Source organism: Pimephales promelas, chromosome 21 (genome assembly GCF_988280905.1).
Source record: "Pimephales promelas chromosome 21, fPimPro1.hap1.1, whole genome shotgun sequence".
NCBI classification, from domain to species: Eukaryota; Metazoa; Chordata; class Actinopteri; order Cypriniformes; family Leuciscidae; genus Pimephales; species Pimephales promelas.
Genome location: NC_142789.1, coordinates 18,455,781 through 18,483,615, shown reverse-complemented (window position 1 = coordinate 18,483,615; position 27,835 = coordinate 18,455,781). Strand labels below are relative to the sequence as shown.

At 36.1% G+C, this 27,835-nt stretch overlaps 1 protein-coding gene across 4 annotated transcripts in view; it reads left to right on the top strand.

Moving 5' to 3' along the window:
* tfeb (transcription factor EB) overlaps positions 1-27,835 on the top strand; it is a 45,657-nt gene that overhangs the window by 5,601 nt on the left and 12,221 nt on the right. For 2 of the 4 annotated variants that reach the window (XM_039673473.2, XM_039673471.2), the window contains exons 2-3: positions 16,763-16,855; positions 25,851-26,116. In XM_039673473.2, the coding sequence (XP_039529407.2) occupies positions 25,916-26,116 (201 nt within the window). In that variant the 5' untranslated portion in view covers positions 16,763-16,855; positions 25,851-25,915. Of the gene's footprint in view, positions 1-14,009; positions 14,611-16,762; positions 16,856-25,850; positions 26,117-27,835 lie in introns of those variants that run through there. The other 2 variants (XM_039673472.2, XM_089125312.1) reach the window with 2 other exon arrangements.

Here is a 27,835-nt window from a genome sequence, read left to right as displayed (position 1 = left end):
TTCAGAAACTGTGCTGAACGGCATGATAAACGACCCCAAACACACCGCCAAGATGACAACTGCCTTGTTGAGGAAGCTGAACGTGAAGGTGATGGAGTGACCAAGTGTTTTTCCAGACCTGAACCCTATTGAGCACCTGTGGGGCATCCTCAAGCGGAAAGTGGAGAAGTGCCATATGTCTAACATCCAGCAGCTCTGTGATGTCATTATGTAGGAGTGGAAGAGGATCCCAGCAACAGCCTGTGCAGCTCTAGTGAAATCCATGCATAGGAGGATTAAGGCAATGCTAGATAACAATGGTGCTCACACAAAATATTGACACTTTGGACACAGTTTTGACATGTTAAATTAGGGTGTACTCCACTTTTGTAGCCTATTTTGACAATAATGGCTGTATGTTGAGTTATATTCAGAGGACAGTAAATATATACTGCTATCCAAGCCTACCATTGACTACTCTAAAATATATCCAAGTTTAATTTCTATAGTATTTTCTATAGTATTTTTTTTAGTATAGTAGTTATTTCTATTTGTATTGTCCCTTGAGAAGGTATATTAAAATGTTTGGGGTGTACTCGCTTTTCTGAGATATTTTATATTTAAATCGAATGAAGTATAATATATTGAGAGCTAGCTTTCTTATTGTGCTAGTACCATGTAGTTTAACAATAAACTATGCTTCTAACCACAGGTTGAGAGTTGTAGTTCCAACCATGTAAGTTTGTGTTGTTTGTAACTATGGTTTTGGGAAAATGCCAAATAGTTTAACTATGTTGATAACATTGGAACTAACAGCTAAAAATGCTTCCGGGAAACGCACCTCTAGATGATTTTTTATTTCTTTCTTCTGTCAAACACACACAGAAAATAAATAAATAAATAATAATAATAATATATATATATATATATATATATATATATATATATGTATATACACACACACACACACACACACACACACACACACACACACATATACACACACACACATTTTTTATATATATATATATATATATATATATATATATATATATACACACACACACACAGTATATATATATATATATATATATATATATATATACACACACACAGTATATATATATATATATATATATATATATTAGGGGTGGCACGGTTCACAAAACCCACGGTTCGGTTTGTATCACGGTTTTAGGGTCACGGTTTTCGGTTCTGTACGGTTCTTGTTATTTTTTCTTTTAATCTTTAACACTCCAGAAATGTACTTCAGCATGTGATATATAGCTTAATTATCCACACTTTAGGATGCAGTATTAAAAAAAAAAATATTATATTCATGCAATCATGCACAAACTGAATTTGACTCTTTGACTTTAAGCACATTTTGGGACTATCTCAGAGGAAAGCTAGGTGAGATTTAGATACAGCAAGAGAGAAGAAATTGACATGCTTTTTGTTTATTTGGCAAAAAAAGGAGAATGTGTATCACTATCATACAAGAACTTGTGCATTTTTATCACATAAATCTTATTTACACAAAGAAATTAACTTTCATGTATCAACTGCTAACTTTTGTAGCTCTTACCAAAATTCTATCTTTTAAAAGAAAAAGAGAGCAACTCTTAAAACACTGTCTTTTAAATGTCAATATACATGAAACCTCATTGCCTATAGATAATTAAGCTATAGCAATAGCAAAGGCCATAAACATAAAGTGAAATTTAAGTTCAACCTCAACACAAAAACAGTATCAACAATGCTTCTATTCCCAAAATGTGAGGGTACTTTTTTCCACTTAAAATTAAAGTGCAGGGTTTGGAAACGTATGACTGAAGCTCTTATCTATACATAAAGTGCCACTGTAGTTAAATTAAAATATCATAACATGAAATCCAAAATGTTCCCACACACCGGACTTATACCATAGACTTATACGACGCTGGCGCATCCTCCAACTCCCTCATCTCTCCCACTTGCCATTTCTCCGCGTGCCGTGACCTGCAGCGCTCCATACTCCACTTTAACTGGCTTGTTTATTAACTTGAACCGGCGCTGCACAGAGCGATCGGTAATGACATCAAATACCGCGAAAGTGATGAATGCATACGGAGCCGACTTGCGCTAGATTGATGTTATTCACCGGTCGCTCTGTGCAGCGCCGGTCCAAGTCGAACAAGTTTATGTCGCGCGAAAAGAAAACACGTCACATACGGGCACGAGGTTACATTGCGCATGCGTCGAACCGTGAGACGCACACGCGCTCCGAACCGAGACAAGCGAACCGAACGGTTCGGGTGTTTTTTCATGTACCGTGCCACCCCTAATATATATATATATATATATATATATATATATATATACAGTATATTGAAAAATGTCTTAATGTTACTTTTGTCCGTGAAAATAAAAGGTTAATTGGGTCCACTGTTGTTTTGGACCACACTGACTTTCATTGTATGGACAAAAGCAGTTTGTTTCTGAACAAAGACTAAAAAAATAAAGTCATATAGGTTTGGAACAACACAATGTTAATTTTTAAGGATCCATTTTAAACATATTCTAAACTTTAATGTTATAATTAAAATGCTAAACCAACCTCTTGGAAGCTGTTGCCATGCAATCCAACCTGAAACCCGACCAGGCGGTCCTGTTCTTATGTATACAGAAGCGCAATATCCTGTTTAACTTCAGACTCATCTTCATTGTATGCATTATCAGGGAGTGAAGATAATGTGATGCATGTTCTCTTCTTGGAGAGTCTTGTAGTCTTTTAGTATTCAAGATACAAATCAAAGATAATTAAAGTGTACATGGGGAGGATGGAAAAAGTAATGTGGTGTTCACAGTGTTCTGAGGAAAGTGAAGGCCAGAAAGCACAGTACAGAATTATGTTAGGCTCAGACGATCCCATACTCTTGCTGTGGGACATTTACGAGAGCAACAGTGATATGAATGTATTTTAAGTTTCTATAATGTCTACCCAGCAGAACTATGATCTCGTTGTTGTTGTTGTTGCTCTACAGTTTTTCCAGTCAGTCTCCTATCCCTCTGAAAACACACACTGTTATCGCTAAAATACAAAAATTATTTTCGTGAGATGAAATGTCACGTAGCACGTAAGCTGAGACACCGTAAAGGAATCTGTAGCAGTATTAGTACATGGTTTAATTTAAATTTCAACCTCTTTAGGATGATAATATGGTCATTAAAGGAGGCGCATGACACATATTTACTTCTATTGTAGTTCAAGCTTTTAAAAGGTCAGTGATTTCAGTATATTATTGTGCAAATCTTGGCAGATGATGGTTCTTAACCAGGCGTCCGAACTGAATAGGGAGCATCAAGATTATTTTAAATAAGCTAAAACATTTTAATTAATGTGTTTTTAATTATTATTATTATTATTATTAACCAGATTTTTATTTTATTTTTATTTTTTATAACTGTTCATAGATTGGTCTAATTTGATACCAAAAAGCAAGACTGATACCCCTAACTAACTGCTAGTTGGTCAGACTAAGTCTTAAAGGAGTCATATAATGCCATTTTTTTACTTAAGTTAATATGAATGTTTAGGGTCTAAATAAAAACTTTTTAATATACTTTCATAAAAAATTCTTATTAGTATCATAAGAAAACACTCATTTTACCTGGTCAAAAACAGCTCTGTTTTCAGCACACCGTTTCAGTGCATATTCCTTTAAATGATAATGAGCTTTGCTCACTCCGCCCCTCTGTTCTCCGGGGCATTTTAATACAATGAAGTGTTGCCTTGCCAACAGCTGAGGGATATTTTGGAGAAAGAATGGCAGCAGTAGTCTCTGAGGACCAAGGTTATAATAGTTTTGCATTTTTCATTAGTTTTTATTTTTATTTCGTTTTGAATTTTTGTTTTCAAATTCAGTTTAGTTTTAATTAGTTTTAAAAGTGGGTTTGCTAGTTTAGTTTAGTTTCTATTTTTTGAAAATGCTTAGTTTTAGTTTAGTTTTTATTAGTTTTAGTGTTAGTTTTAGTCTTTTTTTTGTAGTTTGGGTTATTTATCAGGGGCAAGGTTGAAAAAGGTCAGAAAAAGAATTGTGTAATAACTCAACAAAAACATCATACAATTTTAGAAATATCTTTTCAACATTAAAACCAGTACATAAAATGAAGCCTACAATGTGAAAATCCTTTACCGTAACAATCTAGATATCTTCTATAAAAAAATCCCACAGCTTTACAATTTCCACACCTTATACTAAATTTACCCTATACAACACTAATCTGGACTGAAGCAGCAAACAGTCAGTGTAAGAGTAAAATAATGACATAACATTATTTAATATTTGAATCACAGCTTATAGAGTTTTGACACCGACAACCAAGCAGCAAGGCTGCAACCAGGGTCTGAAAACTAGTGAGGTAATAATGGTTAATAATTACCTCACAATAATTAGTAATATAATAATGGTTAGGCTATTGGACCCACATTTCCCCATGGACATGAAGGGATTTTTTAAAGGAATTTACCATATATATATATATATATATATATATATATATATATATATACTATATATATATATATATATATATTATATATTGTATATTATATATTAACTATTAAATGGCACTTTCTGGAGAGTTTTGTGCAAAGTAGGAAAAAAGAAAAGTAGGTCTAAATAAATTGCTAGTTGAATAGATTGCTAGTTGAGAAACACTACTTTAATTATTGCATTTATGATGACTATGTGAAACTTTAACAAAGCATGAGCTGTCTTCCAGCTGGCCAGTAAGGTTATTTTGGCAAATTTTATTCTGTAACATACAGATCTGTTTTATACTATTGTTTTTACAGATAATCACAATGATCATTGCGTTTGGTGTGGTTGCCTTATGCAATTGCAGTTCGTCTATAAGCTTTTTTTATTAACGCAGACAGTAAAATGTTGCCAGATATTGCTACGAAAAACAAGCAAATAATATAATAACAATTCGAAATTACTTCAAAGCTTGTGTTTTGGAAATAAGATTAATATATCACTAACACTAACATGCAACTTTCCACTATAATAACTTCCTAAAGTGTCACAAAAAATCCGAAAAACAGGTCCAGAAGATTACCGCACCATTCGATTAGGTGGATCTGGCAACACAGAGGCTACACTAGCGCCCTCATTCACAATGCGTTCTCAAGCCCCCTTCACTGCGCTAGCTTCTCGCTGCAACATGAATTGCAAACACACAGGTGGTCTAAACATGGCTAATTAATCATTCACATAATCATTCAATCATGCCATTCCATTTTTGAATGTAAAAAAAAATGGCCGAGGTCCGGACTGGTTAGCCACCACGGCCATGCCCAGCAGCATTTTACCTCAAAATTGCAACTAAGTCAGTAACTTTCTAACGAAGGCTTAATCGCTTCTCGGGTTGACATTAACACACTTACAGAATTGTATTAAGAATTTAACATATTTTTACACTACCTTTTAATGTGTGATTTATCATGAGATACCAACCTTTCGCGAACTTGCTTTTAACATTGATCGAACCCTCGTTTTCATAGAGACGCGGTGTGCATTGCACGGAGGGGAGGGGCTGTGTGTGTGCGTGCATTTGAGAGAGAGACGGAGGGAGAGAGCGTTACAGGGAAATGAAATGCAACGAATACACTGCGTGTTTTAAATAGTGTGAAAGACGAAAACTAAGGACATTTGCTCTATAATTTTATTTTATTTTAGTTAGTTTTGCAAACACACATTACAGTTTTAGTTAGTTATAGTTTTTTTGTAATGGCTCGTTTTTATTTTTATTTCAGTTAACGACAATGTTTTTTCCCATCTAGTTTTCGTTTTTTCGTTAGTTTTCGTTAACGATTATAACCTTGCTGAGGACACATCTGTGCAACTGTATCAATTTAAACTGTAGTCGGACTCGGAACAAGATTATGGCCGCAAAGAAGTTCGACAATTAAGGCTCGAACAGGACGTTTCTGAATGGTTGGTTAACATAATGCCACTTTGATCTATTTTTGTACATACTGGCAGGGTCGAGTAGTGAGATCCGAACGCTATGCGTTTACTGACGTATATGTTAGTTAGTTTACAGATTGATGTTACAGTTAATGGTCATGAACAACATTTTTCGCGATTTGCAAAGATTAATATAAAGGTTAATAAAACTTTACACTTACTTCTTCTGGAGGTGCAGTCAGAGCCGTCGCTAGGGCTGTGCTAACTGTGCAACCGTACAGGGCCTCGCAATTCTGCTAATATGCCAATTAGTAATAATCGTTTTGAACTGCAGATGCATTTCGACGGTATTGCGCAATTGTAATGTATTTGTATTAAGCCTATCCTTTATTTTTCAGTTAGCCTATGCACTTAATTTCGTTTCTGCTCTAGTCTTGATCAGGTTTGTTTAATATATTTTTTTTTTTTTAAAGTGGACGTGCCTTGTGTGTTTAAGAGTAAAATATTTAAGTTAAGTCTATTCCTGTCTCAGCCGTGAAGCTGAGCTTCAGCCTCGCTCTGTGCAAGGACATGTTCGCACAGAGCTCGCATTTCAAGTTCGCAAAGAGCTTCGCACCCCACCTGCGACGACACTGGGTGCAGTCACCGGTTATTGACGACACAAAAAGTAACGGCTCAATTTAAGATAAAGAAAACATATAAGGAGATTAAAACAAAAACTCTGGATGGATTTTTATCATTATATGATGGTTGTGTACAGGCACTGCCAACACGCATTTCAGTAACAATCAACTTGTAAAAGTACCATTATATGACCCCTTTAAGATACTTGTCATAATGGCTATGTTTATGCAACTGGCCCCTGGAATAATATTAATTATAATTATTTTAATATTCAATATTTAATTTATTAAAAATATACGTATTTTAATATTTTGAGACAGTTTCTGTAATATTGAATTTTTATTTATTTATTTATTTATTTGGGGCCTTTGACAATGAGGGACCACAGCTCTATTCTCACGCGTCTCATTGCGTACAAACATGGGAAGTGTTGGGTAATCTCCAGTTCCAATCTGATTTATGCAATTAAAACAAACTGTTTGAGCCTCTGACCAAAATAAGCTATAATGATGACATTGTGCTGTTTAGTCTAATTGGCATTATCTGCACAGTTGTCCTCCGCTGGCACTGAGTTACCATATTGTATAATAATGAACACAAATGAAATGACATTCGTTTGTTCTCATTCCCATATTGTCTCACAGCGTGCACAATGTTTATTTCATCACTCTGGCCTGTAAATCTCACACAGCTAAACATGGACATGGTAGCTTTCTTTACCCTCTGACTAAGGTCCTAAAGCATCCCGTCTCTCTTTCTCAACCTTTCTCTCACCACACACATGCCAGATAGGCCAAAGCCGGGCATAGTTGCCATACTGTCACGTAAATGCTGCTAGTTTTGAGTGGGGGAGGTGGATCCTGCGTTGTAATGCAGAATAAGCAACATTGACAATCGCAAACAGTGTTCTACCGCTACCAACGCTCTTAATCTCACAACATATCTCCCAAAGAGCCTGTTGGCTGATCTCCAAGCATTCTTGTTTAAGCCCTCACCAACAATTTGTCACACTTGATGACTGAAAAAGACCGAAATATAATATATATTATTATATAATATTTATTGTTTGCTTTTTTCTTAGATTGGGGGGGTTCATATAGAAAGTGCCACCAAATTCACAGAGTTCCAGTAAAATAAAATATTGGAAAAATTCAAAATGTTCAAGACTCTATTTTCAGTCTGGCTAAAATAACACCTACATTATTACAAAAACATTCCACAAGCAGACCGTGAATATGTAACTTTGGGATCCTCATAGATTTTAATGTCTTTGCAAAATGCACAAGTTTTTAGTTTCCTCCTGATCAGATAAACTGAGGGAAAATAATAGAAATGCCTGACCAGCTGGTTTAGACATAGTCAGGGTCTAGAAATATCCTCCTTTCCATAGGCTATTGTCAGGAACACAACAGTTCCTTGGTCATAAACATGGCCTCCTACACAGGAGCTGGATCATTGTAACAGGCCCGCAGCTGTTCAGACCAATGAAATGCAGATTTGTTTCTAACACTCCTTCCATGGCCCAAATACTACTGTAAATAAATACATTGTTGTCTGTATTTAGTTTATTAAACTGCCTCAGTGTGTCCGCACAAGGCTGGTCTTGTCTCTCATGCTGAATGTCAACAAGCCATTTAAACCGCTTTTGCTACAGTTTGCATCTGCGTAACTCTTTCAGTCTGTTTATCATTTAAAAAAAGCCCCCTAGCGAGGTCTTTTTAGAGGAAAGGTCACCGGTGGTTTTAGTACTCTGCAGAGGTCACAGCACGTGAATGGAAATGCATGTCCAGCCTTTTATTTCCCATCATGCACCTTCCAAACAAAGCCATAGAAAAAACTGAGCTTTGATTACAAAAGCCCACTGAGAAAGGAAGAGACAGTGAAGCTTAAAGGTGATGTGGGGTATATATATATATATTAATGTTAAGAATCAAATTTAGAATAATTAAATGCATTTGAAAATAAACTGACATTGCTGACCAGGACAGGACTAAAAAGGAGTAGTTCACTTTAAAAAAAAAAAACTTTCGCTGATAATTTACTCACCCCCATGTCATCCAAGCTGTCCATGTCTTTCTTTCTTCAGTCGAAAAGAAATGAAGGTTTTTGATGAAAACATTCCAGGATTTTTCTCCATATAATGGACAAACGGTTGAAGGTCCAAAAGACAGTTTCAGTGCAAACTGTTCAAAGGGCTTTAAACGATTCTGGAGAATGAATAAGGGTCTTATCAAGTGAAACGATCACTTATTAAAAAAAAAAAGTTTTAAGTTTTATAAGCTCAAATGGTCGCCTTGCTCTGTTCTGTGATGCACGTTCATGACTCTCCTGTTCGAACTGAAAATGAACGAATATTTTTCCGAGTCAATTCTTTCATTTCGTTCGTTGAATAAATCAAATGACATGAAAAAAAGACTTGTTCATTTTGATAAATGAGTTCGAACAGGAGAGTCACGAACGTGCATCACAGAACAAAGCAAGGCGACCATTTGAGCTTATAAAACTAAAACTTGGTTATTATTTTTTTTAATGAGCGATCGTTTCACTTGATAAGACCCTCATTCGTCGTCTGGAATCGTTTAAAGCCCTTTGAACAGTTTGCCGTTTGCACTGAAACTATCTTTTGGACCTTCAACTGTTTTTTGACTGACCTTCAACTGTTTTTTGGTTACCAGAAAAGTGCATTATATGTAGAAAAATCCTGGAATGTTTTCATCAAAAACCTTAATTTCTTTTCGATTGAAGAAAGACATGGATATCTTGGATGACATAGGGGTGAGTAAATTAACAGCAATTTTTTTTTTAAAGTGAACTACTAATTTAAGGCCTGATACTCACGGCAAAGTTCTTTTCCGTTCTTTTCTTAGCGGTAAAACTAAGTTCACAAACAAAACATCCGACACCACCCACTCTACTGAGAGCGAAGTTTAGATGAATGTTAATATGTGCTGCACATTGTTATTTCCTCTCAATAACAAAATAAATGGACAACAAAATTGAGAAAACCACTAGCATTTTAATAAAGTGTAAGAAAAGAATCTGATCATAGCAACGTCATAGATATGTTTGCACCAGCTCTGCAATTTGGCACCCTTGTGATGTCATATAATGCTTATTTATTGAACAATTTATACAAAAGATTGCTTAAAATCAAGCCGGTTTACCGTATTTAACATGAAAAACAGTGTACATCAGATGTCTACCCTCGACTGACTAAACAGGAGAAAGAAATCATAAAATATTTCCATGTGAAAGAAGGCGCAGTCTCCACGCACACGTATAATCGCCAACGACCAATCGTAGCACGAAGGTGTTTTACCAGCCGTAGCAAACTTTTCCAGAAAGTTTCAGTTTGTTTCAAACTCCCAAAACTCCACATGAAATTCCTTTCGCCCTGATTTTGTTCGAAATTACATCACATCAGTTCAGTTCGTTCTTCGATTTTGAAGTATATCGGGGGCTGTGGGCCCCTGGGCTTTAGTCACAGTTCAGGCTCTACAAATGACCTCAACTGGAACAACATCATTATAGAGTAGCATAAGTAAACTAGGCCTTTGCTTTGAAGTTCCTATAACAATTAACATGTCTTGCCCAGTCAAAGTTTAGAGGTAATACTAAATAGCCATTACAATACAATATAATACAGGAGGTGCTCTCAGTAGCGAGAAGATATCAAAACTACTACAAGAATTATTTTTATAATTTTTTTGTCATATCTTTCATTCTTAAATGTAATCAATAAATTTAGTTATAAACAGGAATAAAAAGACAAAATAGGGCTATTACCAAATCAAATGAGATCAGTATCAACAAAAGTGGCACAGAAGCTGCATCTGAAGTCGCATTTAGATTTAGATTTTAAAAGCAGCTAAGAAGGCAAGACATGAATACATTTACACTGCAATTACAATGACAATATGAGATTGATATTTGAAATATATACATTTTTTAAAAATGTAGAAATATGAAATGATTGAAATAATTAAAAAAAAAAATATTCTGTTCAACAAAACCTCTGGTTGGAGGCAGCAAAAGTTGGAGGCAGCAGTGAATTAAATCATTTATTTAACCGATTCGTTAAAAATGTTCTTTCAGGAATGGAGCAAATGACTGTGACTGAATTCGGATTCTGAACAGCAGACTAGCATACTACTTTTTTATTTAATGGTAAGAATAGTATGTGATTCCGTCGAATTCAGTATGTGTTTATGAATGGGTCATTGAATCATTTACTCTACTGATTCGTTCAAATGCGCTGATTCATTCAGGAAGGGAACAGCTTGTTGCTCAGAGACGCAGCTGATCTGCTATGGCTTTGTTAAGTGTGAGCAAAAACAGACTGTAGGTGTCTGATATGAAAGTTACTCAACTTGTTTATTGAACTGTTGTGTAAAATGTGTTGATGTTCAGAAAAACAGCACTGCTTGGGTATAAAAGCAGCCAAATGGAGCTATTTAAAGTGATTACAAATAAACAGGAGTTAATAAAAGTTCAAATGTATGTATTTTTAAAAATGGTTAAAAATTGACTTATGTGGGGTTAGCCCTGTCTGGCCCTGTTGCTGAGCTGTGATGGCAGTTTTACATTAGTTTGCCATCAAAACCATAAATGGCCACAGACTTTCTGCTGTCTCTTTGTTATTTTGGTAACTTTGTTTTATAGCAGTCTTATTTGCATGTAATTAATTTTATTTGCATGCTTGTTTAACCTTTAGAAAGTATTGCACATACAATTGCAAAACATTTCTGGCAGACTGGAATAATGTCATTGATACGGTATATACTGTAACTGTGGTTCTCTACGGTTGGCTGATTGTTATGGGTAATGAGAAGCAGTGAAAATAAAAAATAAAAACACTTGCCATTTTATTTTCAGTTTTTCCCAAATGTTTGGCAGATAAATAAACAATGTAGTATTTTACCAGTTTTAAAATGTATTCCTGTGATGGCAAAGTGAAGTTTTCTGCTGCCATTACTCCAGTCTTCAGTGTCACATGATCCTTCAGAAATCATTCAAATACTGTTTGATGCACAATAAACATTTCAGTTGTGCCGTTTGATAGTTTTGTGGAAACCTTAATACATTTTTTTTTCAAGATTATTTGATGGAAAGTTCAAAAGCTCAGCAATTATTTGGAACAGAAATATTGTGTAAAGTTATAAATGATTTAGCTGTCTCTTTTGTTACATTTTATGTATCCTTGCTGAATACAATTGTAAAAAATATATACAGCTTTTAGTAAATGTAGCACATTTAAATTTTTCATTATAATAATTCTGGTCTATAGAGAACCAATGGTATACTGGCGATTAAGCTATCTATAACAAAATATGAGACCTTTTTTGACCTTATGTCAATAATTTCGTCCTCCAATGTCATTCTAAATGTCAAAGAACCCCATAATGCAGACATCTATTTTTTGTAAGTTCACATGACCTAAAGCAGAGGTGGGTATTATCCAGGCATAATGCAATACTCATTTCTTGTAACTAAGATCTCGCTTCCTCTTAACTCACCCTTCCATCAGTCTTTGTTTTGTCTGATTGTGATTCATTACTTTGGTGGTAATGGTTGATAGACCTCTGTATCACGCTGCTGAGTTAGTAAATTGATGGCCCAAAATCAGGGGTGTCACTAGGATTTTCATTTTAGGGGGTCTAAGCCCCCAATGAGTGTATGATTTTTTTTTTTTTATAATAACAAAAAAAGGCAACACTTTAGTTTAGGATCTAATGCTCACTATTAAGCAGTTTCAGGACCATGCAAAGGCAGAGTTTTATAATCACTGTTGTCCCGAATGTGAGGTAGGTTAGTTAGGGGGGGTTCAGGGTTTGCCTGAGAAAATTTTGATTTCTCTGATCTACAAATGTGCATTTTAGGATGTTTTGAAGGCCAAAAAAATTTGATAACAGCTTTAAAACCATGTCACTGATTATTTTTCTCTCATTATCAGTATTATTATTGATCTTATGCCTAATATAGGGCCATAGAAAGGGCTTTATAATCAAAGAGGTCCTAAATTTGATGTACACATGCTGCTGGCCCGAGAATTTTCAATGCACCAATGCAACCATTGTAGAGGTGGGAGGGGTACTACCACAGAAACTGAAAATTCTCAGGCCAATGTGTCCAATTTTCAATCTTAACCGTTCTATTTCATCAGAAACGATCTTAAAACACAGCTTTAAGTGTAAAATACCGTACTTGTCCTTTAATAGAAACCGCTTAAATAATATGTTTGACTATTTTTATGACCACTAGGGGGAGACAGTTTCACAGCTGTTATTTTATTCTGAAAGCACCATGTAACATTTCTGTCTTGATCTTAAAATGTTAGAAAACCTCTTACTGTATTAAGTTTACTGCTGTTTTAGTAATTCACCTTCCATTACATTTGACTTTTCATAACCTTAAAGATCATAACCAAAGCATTTGCAATTTAGCATTGAACAGAAGCTTCATTCAAGGTTCACATTTTTGCCAGAATATTTACTCACCCCCTTGTCATTGCAAACGTGTCTGACACTTTCTTCTGCTGAACACAAAGTAATTATTTTCTGGTGCATGTTGGGGTCGAAACAACATTGTACCCCATTAATTTTTATTGTATTGAGAAGAAGCTTTTTTTTTCAAAATAGAAAGCCATACAGGGTTGGAACAACATGAGGGTGAGAAAATGATGACAGAATTTTATTTTGTAAGTATACTAATCCCTTCAATAGCCAATGATTATACATTTCCAATCAAAATCGTTTTGATTATGTATTTTAATATTAACTCCTTGTGTATCCCACAAGAAAATGGGTTCTGACATGAGGACGCAAATGATCTTAATGAAATGACTCAATTGGACTGACTGAATTTAGACATGTGAATGGGGATTTCTGCATTTTAGACATTTTACTTACCAAAAAATTAACTTTGATTATTAAATTGAACGGTTATTGTATGTTGCTTCTATCGTAAAAAGCGACATCTTGTACATTACCATTCAAAAGTTTGGGGGCAGTATAAAAAAAAAAAAACTTTTATTCAACAAAAGATGCATTAAATTGGTAAAAAAAAGTGTCAGTAATCTGTTTCAAATAAAGGCTGATCTATTTAATAAGAATCCTGAAAAAAAGTGAATCATGTTTTCTACAAAAGTATTAATGTAATTTATCAAATGAATGCAGCTTTAGTGAGCATTAGAGACTTTCAAAAACATTTTTTTTTTTTAAATGACGACTTGTGAACAGTAGTGTATGTGAAGCCTTAACCATCATCATGTAAGACTTGAAGACCATATCATAATATCATCATGTACTATCACGGTAGAGTACAATGCTAGCAACACCCTGGTTATGGATTCAATTTCCAGGAGCAGGTTATAAAAACACACGAAAGCAAGTCGCTTTGGATTAAAACCTCTGACGAATTAATTAGACATTCATCTGACGTTCAAGTGTATTTGCATGCTTCAACTTGTGTAGGTGAGATCTTGAGTTATCAAATTTTGATGAAGTCACTTCCCTAATAGCTCACAGTAGACCAGATGTAGTCGTGTGAAGTGTGTTGACACGCATGTCCACATGAGTGTTTTGCTGACCCAGCCTAACCAGTGATTCACCACACTCCTCCAGACTCATTACATTCAGAGGGGACGGAAGAGGACACAAGGAAAGGGATGAGGGACAATAAAGTGCCCTTGTTCCTCTCTCACAGAAGCTCACAGGATTTAGGTCATTTAGGGGAAATGGAGGAGGTAATAGACAGAAGAAGAGAAGTTGTGGACACTACTGTAAGACTTCATGACTAAGGATTTCCCTGTGACTGTTGATCGCTCTTCTCCCTCTCTCTTTCTCTGTGGCAATTGGTCACGAGTGGCGGCGCTATCAGCCAGCACAGTCTCAAGTATAAGAGCCACGCTTCACCATGAAGGTTATGCATTCTGTTAGGACTCCACTTGGGTTTGGACTTACATGAGGATTGTGTATTTGTGGTGAATAGGACGAGATAATCATTGACCGGCCTTCTTCATTTGCACTGGCCGTCTACGACTGCATATAAGGTATAGAGAGTGAATCATTACCGAGATTTGTGTAATTTGACATCAGCGATGCATAGCGGGCTTGAATATTAATGGGCACACATATTTAGTGAAAGTCATCTCAATGGTTGGGAAATGTGTTTTATTGGAAGTCTCACATTTAACAGATATACTTGGAGCTATTTTAAACAGTTTATAAGTTTTTTGACTTGTACTCGCTTTTATTATGATGGTCGTAGTATTGTGGGATACATCAGTGGCAGAGACCCATTAGCAGGTCTTGATGGAGTCACTGGACTTTTCTGTGCTGATTTATGAGGTGTAAATCTGCAGATTAGGTTTAAATATAGCTTAATAAAGTGTGTTTAACAGAGCTGATAGTTTACCTCTATTGGTGTGCTGGAGAACGATAGTTGTTAGTGTAGTTTCAAAGCTGTTTCACTGCACTCACACAATATGGCTATAACATTAAAAAGCACAGTGTAAAATAATAAAGCATAATATATTTAGCAGGAGATATACAAACAAAGGATTTTTTTCAAATGGTCTGGTGCCACTTTCAAATTTGATCTCGCCTTGCGCATTTTAAAACGCAGGTTTTTTTTTTCTACATGGACAATTCACAATAAATATTAGCAGTATTATGTAAGAGCTACTTTTCAATTGCATTCCCTATTTTTTTTATTTTTTTTTTTTTACAGAGACAATTCACAATCTGAATATTAGCAGTGTTATTTAAAGGAATAGTTCACTTTGAAAATAATTTTTTATATGTTTTAGCTTACCTCAAGGGCATCCAAGATGTAGGTGTCTTTGTTTCCACAGTATTTTCAATTTTGATATTTTTAGGTCAAACCGTTCTTGTCTGTCAGTCATATAATGGAGGTATATGGGGTCCACCTCAAAGAACATGCACAGAGATGTCCAAATTAAACATGATTTAATGACTCGTAAATGTAAGTACACATGGTGTAAGAAATGAAACGAGCGGTTTGTGTGAGAAAACTAACCGTATTTATATCATTTTTATCTCTTGTAATCACAGTCACGTCCAAGTGATCTGAAGGCACGGGTGCTTCGGTCTGCGCAAGCACCGGAAAGCCCCGGAAGTGATCTCTCGCACGTGTACGTCACTCTTTGTTTACACAGAGATTTCAGAAGTGTTGCCCTTCACTGAGAAGATCTAAACATATTTAGATATACATGAAATTGCAATGGAAGACGATTTCAAAATATAAACGGACAACGTTGATTTTTTTTTTTTTGCGCAACCGCGCAAGAGATCACTTCCGGCAATTTCCGGCACTTGCCGAAGTGCCCGCGCCCTCAGATCTCTTGGACGTGGCTGTGGTTTCAAAAGGTAAAAACTATTTAAATACTGTTTGTTTTCTCACACAAACCGCTCGTTTAGTGTCTTAGGCCATCAAAGTGTACTTACATTTAAAAAAAAAAAGTCATTGAATCATGTTTAATTTGAGGAAGACCCCAGACCTCCATTATATGACTGACAGACAAGAACGGTTTGACCTAAAAATATCAAAATTGAAAATACTGTGGAAACAAAGACACCTACATCTTGGATGCCCTTGGGGTAAGCTAAAACATAAAAAAATAATTTCAAAGTGAACTATCCCTTTAAGAGCTATTTTTCAATTGTGGTCCCTATTTTATTTATTTTATTATTTTTACAGAAATAGTTCACAATAAATATTAGCAGTATAAAAGCATTTCAAGAGCTTTATGGCCAACAAAAAAAAACATTCTGTACTGGAGGCATCTGCTCTAAGATCATTGGACCACACTGAATACAAAGATTGTGGTTACATTATCAAATCTTTATCATCAGCTGAGTTACACGTCATTGTGCAGAATAACTTAACGGTGTTGTTGGATCTATAAGAATAAATGCACTGTACAGGTTTAATTCTCACAGTTTGGAAAGAAGTTTAATTAGATGTTTCATGGTTTGACCCAGAAATCAACTGTGCATATAAATAGATATATCTTCGATACACCTGTTGCCTTGTTACTTGGACCGCTAGAAACAGTGCAGCCGCAACTATCTGCAGTATTCTCATCACTCCGATTCATCCAGCCACAACCGGACACCTCTTTATGTTACTCACTGGACAAAGCATGGCCACTAATACACATCTCTGTGTTTCTCTTCCAGTTTTTCAGCCCACTCATAGGCAGGCACCCAGTCATGTAGAGAGCAGCGCGTGGAGGACACCCAGATCACTTTCAGCACTTTCTACACAAAGAGGTAATTGTGAGATATTTCTCACAGAGACAAATGAATAAAGGCACAGAAAGCCATGGAGAATACAGCGTTCAGCGTGTGTCCGAGTGCAACTGGGCTTGTCTGTTAGGAAAATTGTGTCGTTTGTGTATTTTCCCGTAAATGCCAGACAAAGATGGAAGTTGCATTTAGGTTGTATTGGGTTATGATTTCCTGTTGAACGAGTGAGTAATAAGTGACACGGGTTGAGTAAATATAGTACCCCCCCTGAATGAAATGGCCCAAATACAAGGGCTTTATATAAAAAGCATATTCTACATTGTTTTTACTAATAGAAACCTTTTTTGATCCTTCCCAAGTCCATGAATATCTTTGCACGTGGCTGTCTGCACATCACAGCATTTGCAATCTTAGATGATTTATTTTTAAAAAGACTTCTCAATAGTGGCATTGTCTGATAATAATAAACAATTATATTTTCCACTGCTTCAGAGTCAAGAGGTCAGATAGTAATTGACTTTGTAAAGACGGTAGAAACGAGGTTTAGAAACATGTTGTTTGCGTATGTTTTAAAAATTTTGAAAGAAGTCACCCACAGGTCATTGCAGTTGTTAGATAAGTTAGAATCTAATCAAGTTAGTCTACACACTAGAACATAATTGAGCTTGACAATGCTCTAGATTATATCAAGAATCTTGACACACTTGTACAACACTGACACTTCAGGAATGTAGGAGTGTCATCCCATGTCATTTGTGTATTTCCACTATTTTTTTTTTCTTCTAGATGGTAGATATAACTACTGGTGGTATTAAGATGAAGTGTATACAGGCCTAAATTTCTTTAGATAAATTAATACTTTTATTCAGCAAGGATGGGGGATGGATTAAAGGGACAATGTGTACTTTTTTAGGTATCTGAAATCAATATTTTCATTCATAAATATGTCCTCAATGGTGTGCAAATACCTCTGACTTATCCTCAGAAACGTATCCTTTATTTTCTTTAAATACATGGGACTGGTAGGTCCACGGAGGCTTCGATGTAGTTCCGCCATCTTGAAAAACTATAATAGCAGAGAGGGACAAAAAGTACTAGGCCAACGCGTTTCCACAACGCGTTTTCGTTCAGAGCCAGTGTGACGTAACCGAAAGCATCAGAAACAGAGGAGTAGAGCAGTGAGAGTCACTGCCCCGGCAAGTTTAAAAGGCTGCATTCCACTGTTATTTTTAATGGTGGACCATACATATGCCGAGCCACAGGAGAAGAAATCCTCGTCGCCAAAAAAGTTGGCGATGATATCTAACAATGCACGTAGAAAATATAACGAATAAAGGTGGCATAACTTCTAATTATAATAGTGCATGTCTTTCAGTAATTCATACTGTAACATTTGTTTGTTCGTTGTGTTGCTGTTGCTGTTTGTTTGAAATAACCTTCGCCTGAAGGAACACTTGACGAAGTGCTATTAGAACTTAGAAGACATCCTGTCACAGCTTTTTGGTACGTAACGGCTTCCGTAGATGCGGCACACATTTGAAAAAGATGGTAGAAATTCCTACACAAGGTCCCTTTAAATTGATAAAAAGTAACAAAAAAAAAAGGATTAATGATTTAAAATATTCTAGTCATCAAGGAATCCTAACATTGATTTTAAGAAATGTTTCTTGAGCAGAAAATCAGCATATTACAATGATTTCTGCTGTGACTGGGGTAATGATGCTGAAAATTTTGATTTGCCATCACAGAAATAAATTCCATTTTAAAATATGTATAAAGTTATTTTAAATAGTTATAATAATAATAATATTTTCATATTTTAACAATTAAATGCAGCCAAACAATATACTGTTTTTATATACATTATATTTTAAAACTGTCTGGAAAAAACAGCTGTTGTAGAAAGTATGTGATGTATTGTGTCACTGCTGTGTCAGGATTAAGTTGTCTTGCCTCTTGGACTAAATCCAGCAATCCGTTTAATCCAGCATATGACCACTTAACTCTTTCCCAACCAGCATTTTTTTAAAGTTGCCAGACTGACAGCATTTTTGGTTATGTTCACAAAATTCCATGCACCCCAAAATATTTTGTTGTATGAATATCTGATCTATATAAAGAGAACAGAATCTTTTTTTCTGTTCCTTTTTTATTTTTGATTTTATTCTAGCTTCATACATTCTTTTTGTTTTATCAACACTTAAATGTGATCATTAAAAAAAAATCAGGTAGGTTTCATACAAAAAAGCAGCATTTTGAACAAAAAGCTGAGAAAATTGTTGTTTCTTTTTTTTTTTTTTGACTTTCATTCAGTAATATTTCTATGCTGTTTAATGTTTGATGATCATGTTCGCTTACATGTGCATAAGCAATGCTTCGATCACTTTTTTTTTTTTTTTTTTGCATGTTTTTTTCCGGATATTCTATACAATGCGTCATAGCACCCCTACCATACAACAGTGATAACCATAGATTGGCGGAAAAATTCCGTCAATGGTGGGGAAGCTTTAATAATAAATGACAGAAAAACATCAATGGCAGGGAAAGAGTTAAAAGTGGAAGGTCATGGAAGTTCATGGAGGTCTTATTCACGTGAAAGCTGGGAAACCTGAAAGTGTTTTTTCTCTTTTGATGTTAAGTAAATTGTCATTTTCTCCATTCTCAGTGTCAATCAACAGTGAAATGAAACAGTGTAGAACAGTTTTGGATTGAGGACAGCGGATTAGTGACTTTAAAAGCAGAAGTTTTCGTGATGTTTATTTACTTGATTGCATGAGTTTGCGAGTGAGGTAATCGCTGTGTTGTTGAGAGCCCAAAAGGCATGACCACACTGCACATGACACAAGCATCATTTGGGGATTTTTCTGTTTTTATTTTCTTGAAATCATGGGACCCTAGATGATATTCAGTTTATCAATCAATGTGCTCCATTTTGTTTTAAAAATCTCTGCCATCTTTGTGCTTATTTTACGGAATTCATAAAAACGATAGATAATATCAGTACTATATTTAAGTTGTTGTTTATGTTTTTTACATTTATGCATTTAGGAGACACTTTTATCCAAAGTGACTTACAGAAGGAGAACAAAATCATTCATCAGAGAGCCAACAATCGTTTTAGTACACATTGCTAGATTTATTAAACAACTAGATTAAGAAACCTGCAACAAGAGAAGAAATGCAGAATTGTTTTAAATGATCATATTATGTTATTTTTAGCATATTGGTAACGATTAGGCTAACGTAAAAGTTCAACATTAAAAAATAGTACTTAAATGCTATCTTTAGCAAATCTCAAAATGAGTGTACATTTTGTTTATACTCTACACTATAATGTTGTGATGCCTACATTTGCTTGTAGATTATTTATTTTGACAATAGCATATCATTTTAATATCTGCCATTTGTCGTTATTTGCTCCAGTTGAATTCCTTGTAATGTTTGTGACCTGGTTTGTACCAAATCAAAACTCAAATAAAGCAGCTTTGTGGAAAACTGACGCTCTTGATTGTCTTGAGGAAAAAGAGGAAGGAAAAGGGTGCTGTGAAGACACTGTCAAAAGGTTCAACTTCCTACTTGAGTGATGTCCTTCCCTTACCCATCCCACCTAGCGTTATCCCGGCGAGTGTTAATCCCATGTGCGAGTGTGAATCCATAGAACATGCCAGATAAATTGGCCAGAGCATGGAAAGTTCACTGTGTGCTGCAGAGTCATTTTACACAGCAGCAGTCTATTACCCTGAGGGAACAGGGTGTCTCTGCAAGGAACAGGAACAGAAAGTGTGGGTGTTATTTTTGGTTCCGCTTGCCTCGCTGCTTTGCTAGAAAGGGCGGACGGTAAATCAAGGGTGGGCAGAAACTGAAGACGAGCCAATATAATCAGGTACTTTACCAGACCCTTGCCCACCATTCCTGTGCAGGTTACTGCAGTGTCAGAAACCCCACAACTATGATGTATTCATATTTGCATATAAGGAGCAGTTTCTAACCAAATCTCAGAATTGTGAATGCCTGATATTGCAGACGTTAACTCTGAACACAAACTGATCACTTTAGCCACTCTGGCTAATGCTAATGCTCATTGCATTCTAGGAAATAATGAAGACCTAAGCAAGCTATTAAATTCCCTGGAAATGTCTGCCATGCTATACTGAAATAGTAGTCATATGTTTCAAATAACCTGCAAATTGTTTTATTTTTGTCCGAATCAACTTTTAAAATGGCCATTAGTACATAAGGATACATTTCTGAATGAATACATTTCTGTATTCATTTTGTGTAGTTACATTATCTAGTAGTTGGGGCTAGTTGGCAAACCTTGACCACCCAGTGTATTAGTATTATTGCATTAGTATTCACACACAAGTATTCTGAGGGCATTTTCAGATTTATGTTTACATTTGTTTGAGTATTGGCCTGGTTAGTGCATGTGCTCTGACATATGGTGTTTGGATAGGCAATGTGAGTTTTTTTTTGTTGTTTTTTTTCCACATTATCACTGTCTTCGCCACTTAATGAAGACATGCATTATATTTTCCACCAATTGTTTGCTTGCAACTAATAATAATATATCACAGTATTGATCTTTGCTGTGTTAAAGGGGTGATGAACTGAGAAATCAAATATTCCTTAAACTTTTGACTTCTAAAAGGTCATAATATTATAAGAATATCCTGTAAGTTTCAGAACTGAAAACGTCCTTGTTAGTCCAATAAAAGCTTTTATTGACACCAGCCCAAGCAAACGACTCATTTTTAAAAGTGGGGAACTATGACGTCAAAGAGGATAAAACACCACCCCCGCAGAAGAAGATCAACGCCTACTTCAACACGGCTGGTTTAGCCCCGCCCACCGATTCGCACATTACACACAGAGCTAAATAACATAGGCATATCTATGTTATTAGGTATGACAAACTGGATCGAGCTACCGAGCAATATAAAATATTGTGCAGTGCCTGGTTGTGGATGAAGACAGTCGCTGCATAAGCTTCCTCTGGATTCCAATAGGAATGCATGGTTAAACTTCATTTAATGACATTCCAACTGATGAAGGTAAAACATTGTCCATCTGTTCGCTTCATTTCACTGAGGATTGTTTTGTAAACAAGACTGGATTTGCAGACCGATTAATATTAAAAAAACGGTGATGTTACGTCTTTATTGGATCTGACAGGAATGGTGCAACACACAGACTCTGAGTCGAACATATACGGGCGAATCGTTCCGGTTGCCATTTTACAACATTGGACGTTTTCAAAACAATTTCCCCCAAGTGCATCAACGGCTGAGTTGAAACTCATTATAATATGCAAAACTGTTATCCACTCACAGCAGTGGGCGTTTACTTCCAAGTCTTCAATGCGAGACGCCCATAAAAACCGAGCGTTTTTGAGTTAGGCTCAAAACTAGGGTAGAAAATAGCCAATTACCTATTCATTTTGATGTTTTTGAATGCAAAAACCAAGCGAACGTCATAAGTTGACCTCAGACAACAATATAATAAAATTAAAAAAGCCAGTTCATGACCCCTTTAAAGGCGGCACACAGGCATAGTGACATATTGAATGATATGAGACTTGTAAGTATGCAGGTGTATTTGTGTATATGTGCATAAGCGTTGTGGCTTTTTCTATTTTTTCTTCATGCTTTGATGTAAAGATGCCATAAATTCACTGGTTAGTGACTACTGTGACAATGGAGCACTTTGATAGCTGGCTCTGTTTGGATGCATCTCCAGTATGCCTGGCATTCGCTGATGGGCGGTGTGGGAGAGTGACGTCACAGAAGGAGGTGGTTTACGCACAGAGCAGCGTCAGTATATGCCGGATATATACGTCACTATGTTTAGGGCTGAGCCTGAAATGTTTTGTTGATACAAGATATGAGAACGCCCAACTCTGACTCTTCAGTGGACTTCTGAGAAACAATCAAGCAAGCAGGTTGTTTCTTCATTGGAAAATCTGGGAAAATTACAAGTTATTTGACCAGATATAAATCACCACCTAGTCATGTGCCATAGTCATAGTCAAGCTATTGCTCATACTTACAACTTAAGTATTTGTGTTGAATGTTAAAATACTCCTATTCCCATTTAAGAGGTAGATACGACTACATGTAAGCTGATGATAGTTTAATTCCCTTGAAAAATGGTTATTGGCTGATATTTTAGAGATTTTCAAGTATTGGTATTTTCCTATCTTTTCAGTAATGATAATATATAAGCACTATTAAATGCAATATTTAGCTAAGTATAAAATGAATATCCATTATTTATACTGTGCATTAGTGTTATTCACTTGTAGAATTTTAAACAATTGATTACATTTTTTGTCTTTTTGTTTATTTACTCAAAATAATATATCGTTTTAATAAAGATCATAACATGAAAATAATTATCGGATTACCAGTACTGGACAGAATTTTAATTTCAGTGTATGCTTTTTTAAAAGTCTAAATGTATGCTGTGTGGCACTATCAAAACATTGCTCTGTTTGCTTGAATCCCGATCGGCCCGACACAACACTGACTCAACCAATGGTGTAACTTGGGGTGGGACCAGCTCTAAGGCCAATGGCAGATTGCTTTTTTAATAGTTTTGTTGCAATGTATGAAGTACATCTCTGACAGAACTCACTTTCAAAACAAGCAGCTTTCATTAGGTTAACAAAGAGAATTCCCATTATCAACTGAACCCAAAGCTAATTGTGGAAATCACTCAAAATAAAAGTGAATCGACGCAACTGATGTCGTATGGCACATTACAATGACAACATGGCAGATGTAGTACGTCCAACTTTCATACTATATAGAATATACTTTTTTTAATCTATCCTGAAGTAAGTTTCAAACCAAGTGTAGTACCTACTATGGTACGCGATCAAACGCAGCACTAAAAACTTCCAGACTGGTGTATTGACGCAACAGGCAAGTTGGAGCTAAACTTTTCGGACATTGGCCCTCCAGGAGCAGGTTTGTGAATTCCTGCTCTAGAAACTTGCCAGAGCATCTTTCCAACCATTAAAGCAACATAATAACACCTGCCACAAGTATCATAACAGTCATTTTTTTCAAATGGTCTTGTGCCACCTTCAAATTTGATCTTGGCTCACTCATTTTAAAATCAAATATCAGCAGACTTGAACCACCCACGGTGATCCGGTTCTTCTGTATATCAGTCCAGCTGTTTGTAAGACAGCCCGTCCCAAAACTCTGCTCTCCTGGAACTGAGTCAACCTCTGGCAACTGCCCTGGTGACAGAGCCTGAAAGTGTTCACTGACCAGTATGAACCACAAAGCTTGTAGTGTGTTTGCCCCCCCTCCACCGCTGAAATGTACACTGTGGGCTAAATACTGCTTCAGTACTATCTCAATAGGAGCTGCTTTGCTTATTGTACCTCTAGTACAATAAGCTTTTCTCCATAGTCTCTCTGGGTTGTCCTTTCTACTCCGTGGCCATGTACTGTATAGTTTGTGATGTAAAGCAACTGAGGACGTGCCTGGCAGGCTTCAGATGGCTTTATCTAGCATAGTGTGCATACTTAGTACCCCATCCTTCTCTATCAGTACTCTTAAATTCCACTTCCTTTTAGCAAAGTCATGCTTGTTTGCATATTGGTCTTCTGAGGCACCCCAAAAAGAGGAACTCGTTCAAATAGGGACTCCCCAGGACCACAGAATAATACAGGGTGTGGGCCTTTATTTATAGTGGGGTAAAAGGCATGGAGTGAGGATGTTTGAGACATTTCCAAATTAAAAAGACAACTCACATGAGCTTTAAAAGAAAAACACCACCTGACCCTCACATGACTTCCCCATCACACTCATCGTTACTTCTGAGTTGTATTTAATAAGAGCCATCGGTCTCCTTGTGGTACCATAGGAATGCCTTAGGTTTTTGATATTCTTTCAGGCAATTTGAGGACACCTAATTGACATGGATTTATCATATGGTGGTTAAATGGGGAATGTGGTTATAATAGCTAAAAATCTTTTAAAAAAATTGTACACAGTGATTTTTTTTCTATTTTAGGAAATGTCAAGTTACGTGATTTAGGTTCTATACTTTTATTCTGTTATTAATTTAAACTTGAGGCTTTATATTGTGATTGTACCTTATAAATATGTCAAGCCACAGTCTATACATTGTGTGTGTGTGTGTGTGTGTTCTGGAAAATCCATCTTAACCATGTAGCTGTGTTTGAAGATAGGGGGCTTGTTTCTAGCTGCTTTAAGATGGTCAGAAAAGATAAATATATATATATATATATCATATTATTTATTAATGAATTTATTCAGAATAATTTCCCCGATAACCCTGTCAGGGTTTATTTTGTGATTACAAAAGTTTGGAGTCAGCATTTTTTTGCTGTTGCAATGTTTAATTGATCGCAAATACAGATACAGAGTGCAATATAGTGGGGTGGTGATGATGCAGTGGAAAAGACACATGCCTTTGGTGTGAGAGACCCTGGTTCGAATCTACTGTGAGACACCAATGTGTCCCTGAGCAGGACACTTAACCCCTGGTTGCTCCAGAGGCGTGCGACCTCTGACATATATAGCAATTGTAAGTCGCTTTGGATAAAAGCATCAGCTAAATGAATAATTGTAAATCTAATGTAAATGAAATACGTATTTTAAAATGTGATTCAAAGCTGAATCTTTACACTGCTCCAGTCTTCAGTGTCATGGTCCTTCAAAATTCATTCTAATATGATATGCTACTCAAAAACCGTTTTTATTATGATATTGTACTACATATAATATTTTTTTGGAAGCCATGATTTTTTTCAGGATTCTTTGACAATTAGAAAGTTCAAAAGATCAGCATTTATTTGCGTCTATATATATATATATATATATATATATATATATAAACACACAACTCTAAACCCAACCCAATTTTTTTTTTAAACTAACTGTTGCTACTGATACTGTTTTTAAAACTATAAATATAAAGTATAATACCTTGGATCCATTTACTTCATATTCTCTTCCTCTAACTATTTCCTTTGCAGAAACCCCACCACTCTTCGGGCTGGACTGCGCGGCGACAGCAGCCCGCCCCCCGCGTCCCCCAGCCATGTCGTCACGCATCGGCCTGCGCCTGCAGCTCATGCGGGACCAAATGCAGCAGGAGGAGCAGCGGGAGCGGCAGCAACAACAGGCAGCATCCATGCATTACATGCAGCATCGCATGCCAGGCCCAACTGCACCCTCATCAGCCATCACCGCACCAACTCACTTCCAGGCACCCATGCAGGTGCCTGTTGAAGTCCTAAAGGTATATCCATCATCATGTGTGTGCTCATCTGAATTTGGGTGTGATGAAGCGAATTAACAAAAAGGAAGAAAATCGCTTTGTCAACAAGAGTCAACAATAATCATATGTACATTAAAGACTACTTTGGGAAAGATTTACTAAACAGGGCAAATTAACACGCAGCTGCAATCTAATAAAAACGCAGTTGTAAGAGGAAATTTCTGCAGAGAATAGGCGAATCCAATGTCATGTCAGATACAAAATCAGTTAATACATGTATGTAATGCCGGAAATACCACTAAATTAGCTACTTAAATTAAACCAAAATAAATAATCTCCACCCATAAGTTTTACTGTCTGACAGGGAAACTCCTACAAATACACATGCAATATGGTCATCCGCAAAAAATAACTGTGTCCAAGCTTTTTCAGCGCTAATTTTTCACTGCGTCTTCAGTAAATATAGCAGCTTTTAATGCCAAAAGAGGGTTTGCACGGGCACAATATTATTAGTATCTGCCCTTTTGTGTTTTAGTACCTTGGCATTTATTTTCATATTGAATCTATTGAGATTGGATCAACTGGTAATCCAAAAAATATTTTGGTTGTAGTTTCTGTTCACCACTATAAAAGTTTATCAAAACTTTACCCACTTCTGCTTCAACCCCAGAAATGTGAAAAATGTCTGTTAGTTCGAAACCTTTTTTTTTTTTTTTTTTTTGGTTTTCATAAAAAAGCGTGATAGGTGTTTGTGGGAAATACTAAGATAAGAAACGCCCTCTCCCTTAAATCTTGCCAAATTCCATCTAATCATTGTGCAGCTATGTGTTCTGTAGTATGAAAGAGCTCCCCCGTGAGACCCTAATCTTGCCTTCCATTGGGTAGTCTAGCCGTCCTCCGGCCACCCCAGTGGTCCCAACTGGATGAATGAGTTCTAAAGAGTGCACGAAGACCAAATTAGGCAAGATTAAGTACTTTGGTAATCTCCTCTTATATTGCGGTGAAAGAGTAGTGGGCAAAGTCCAGAAGTCAGTGGGTCGTGCAGGACTGACCACGGCTTTGGTGTGCCGGATTACATTTCAACCAAGATCAAAAACAAAGTGAGGAATATTTGTAGAAGAATGCGGTGGAACGGCAGCCAGGTAAGAGGAAAGAGGGGCCACTCTGACATGACTTATACAGAGATAACGCACAGGAAGACATTCTTACAGGTGACATGTTTCTGTCTGATTCCATCTGTATCCTGGATTGTTATCAGTTAGTTTAAAGAAAGCGACTTTGTGCTCAGTGTACGTACATTAAATTTTGAGTTTAGGTGTGTGCGATGTTATGAAACTTTGTACTTCACCTACAAGTTAACTTAATTGTTTTCTTCATTCTTCTTTTAGAGCATGACAAAACATCTCCACAGTTTTTTTTTTTGGGGGGGGAGGGGGGGGGATCTGTAAAGTTTTAGACAGTTGAGGTTATGGAATGTATTGTAGAGTTATTTAATCATTTATTGTAGTTACTTCTTGTGCTTCTTTGAATGGACAATAACAGGCTTTGTTATCTGTTCAGTTACTTGCTCAACAACTGTGTGGTAGGCGACAAAAACATTAAGGTTTTAAGACAATAATATCAATAAATTTCTTAGGACCCATTAACAATAGAGATAGAGACTCATAAACAGTTTGACTGTTTATATATGTATAAACAATTTTTAACTAAATTGCTTCAAATAATAAAATAACAATGATA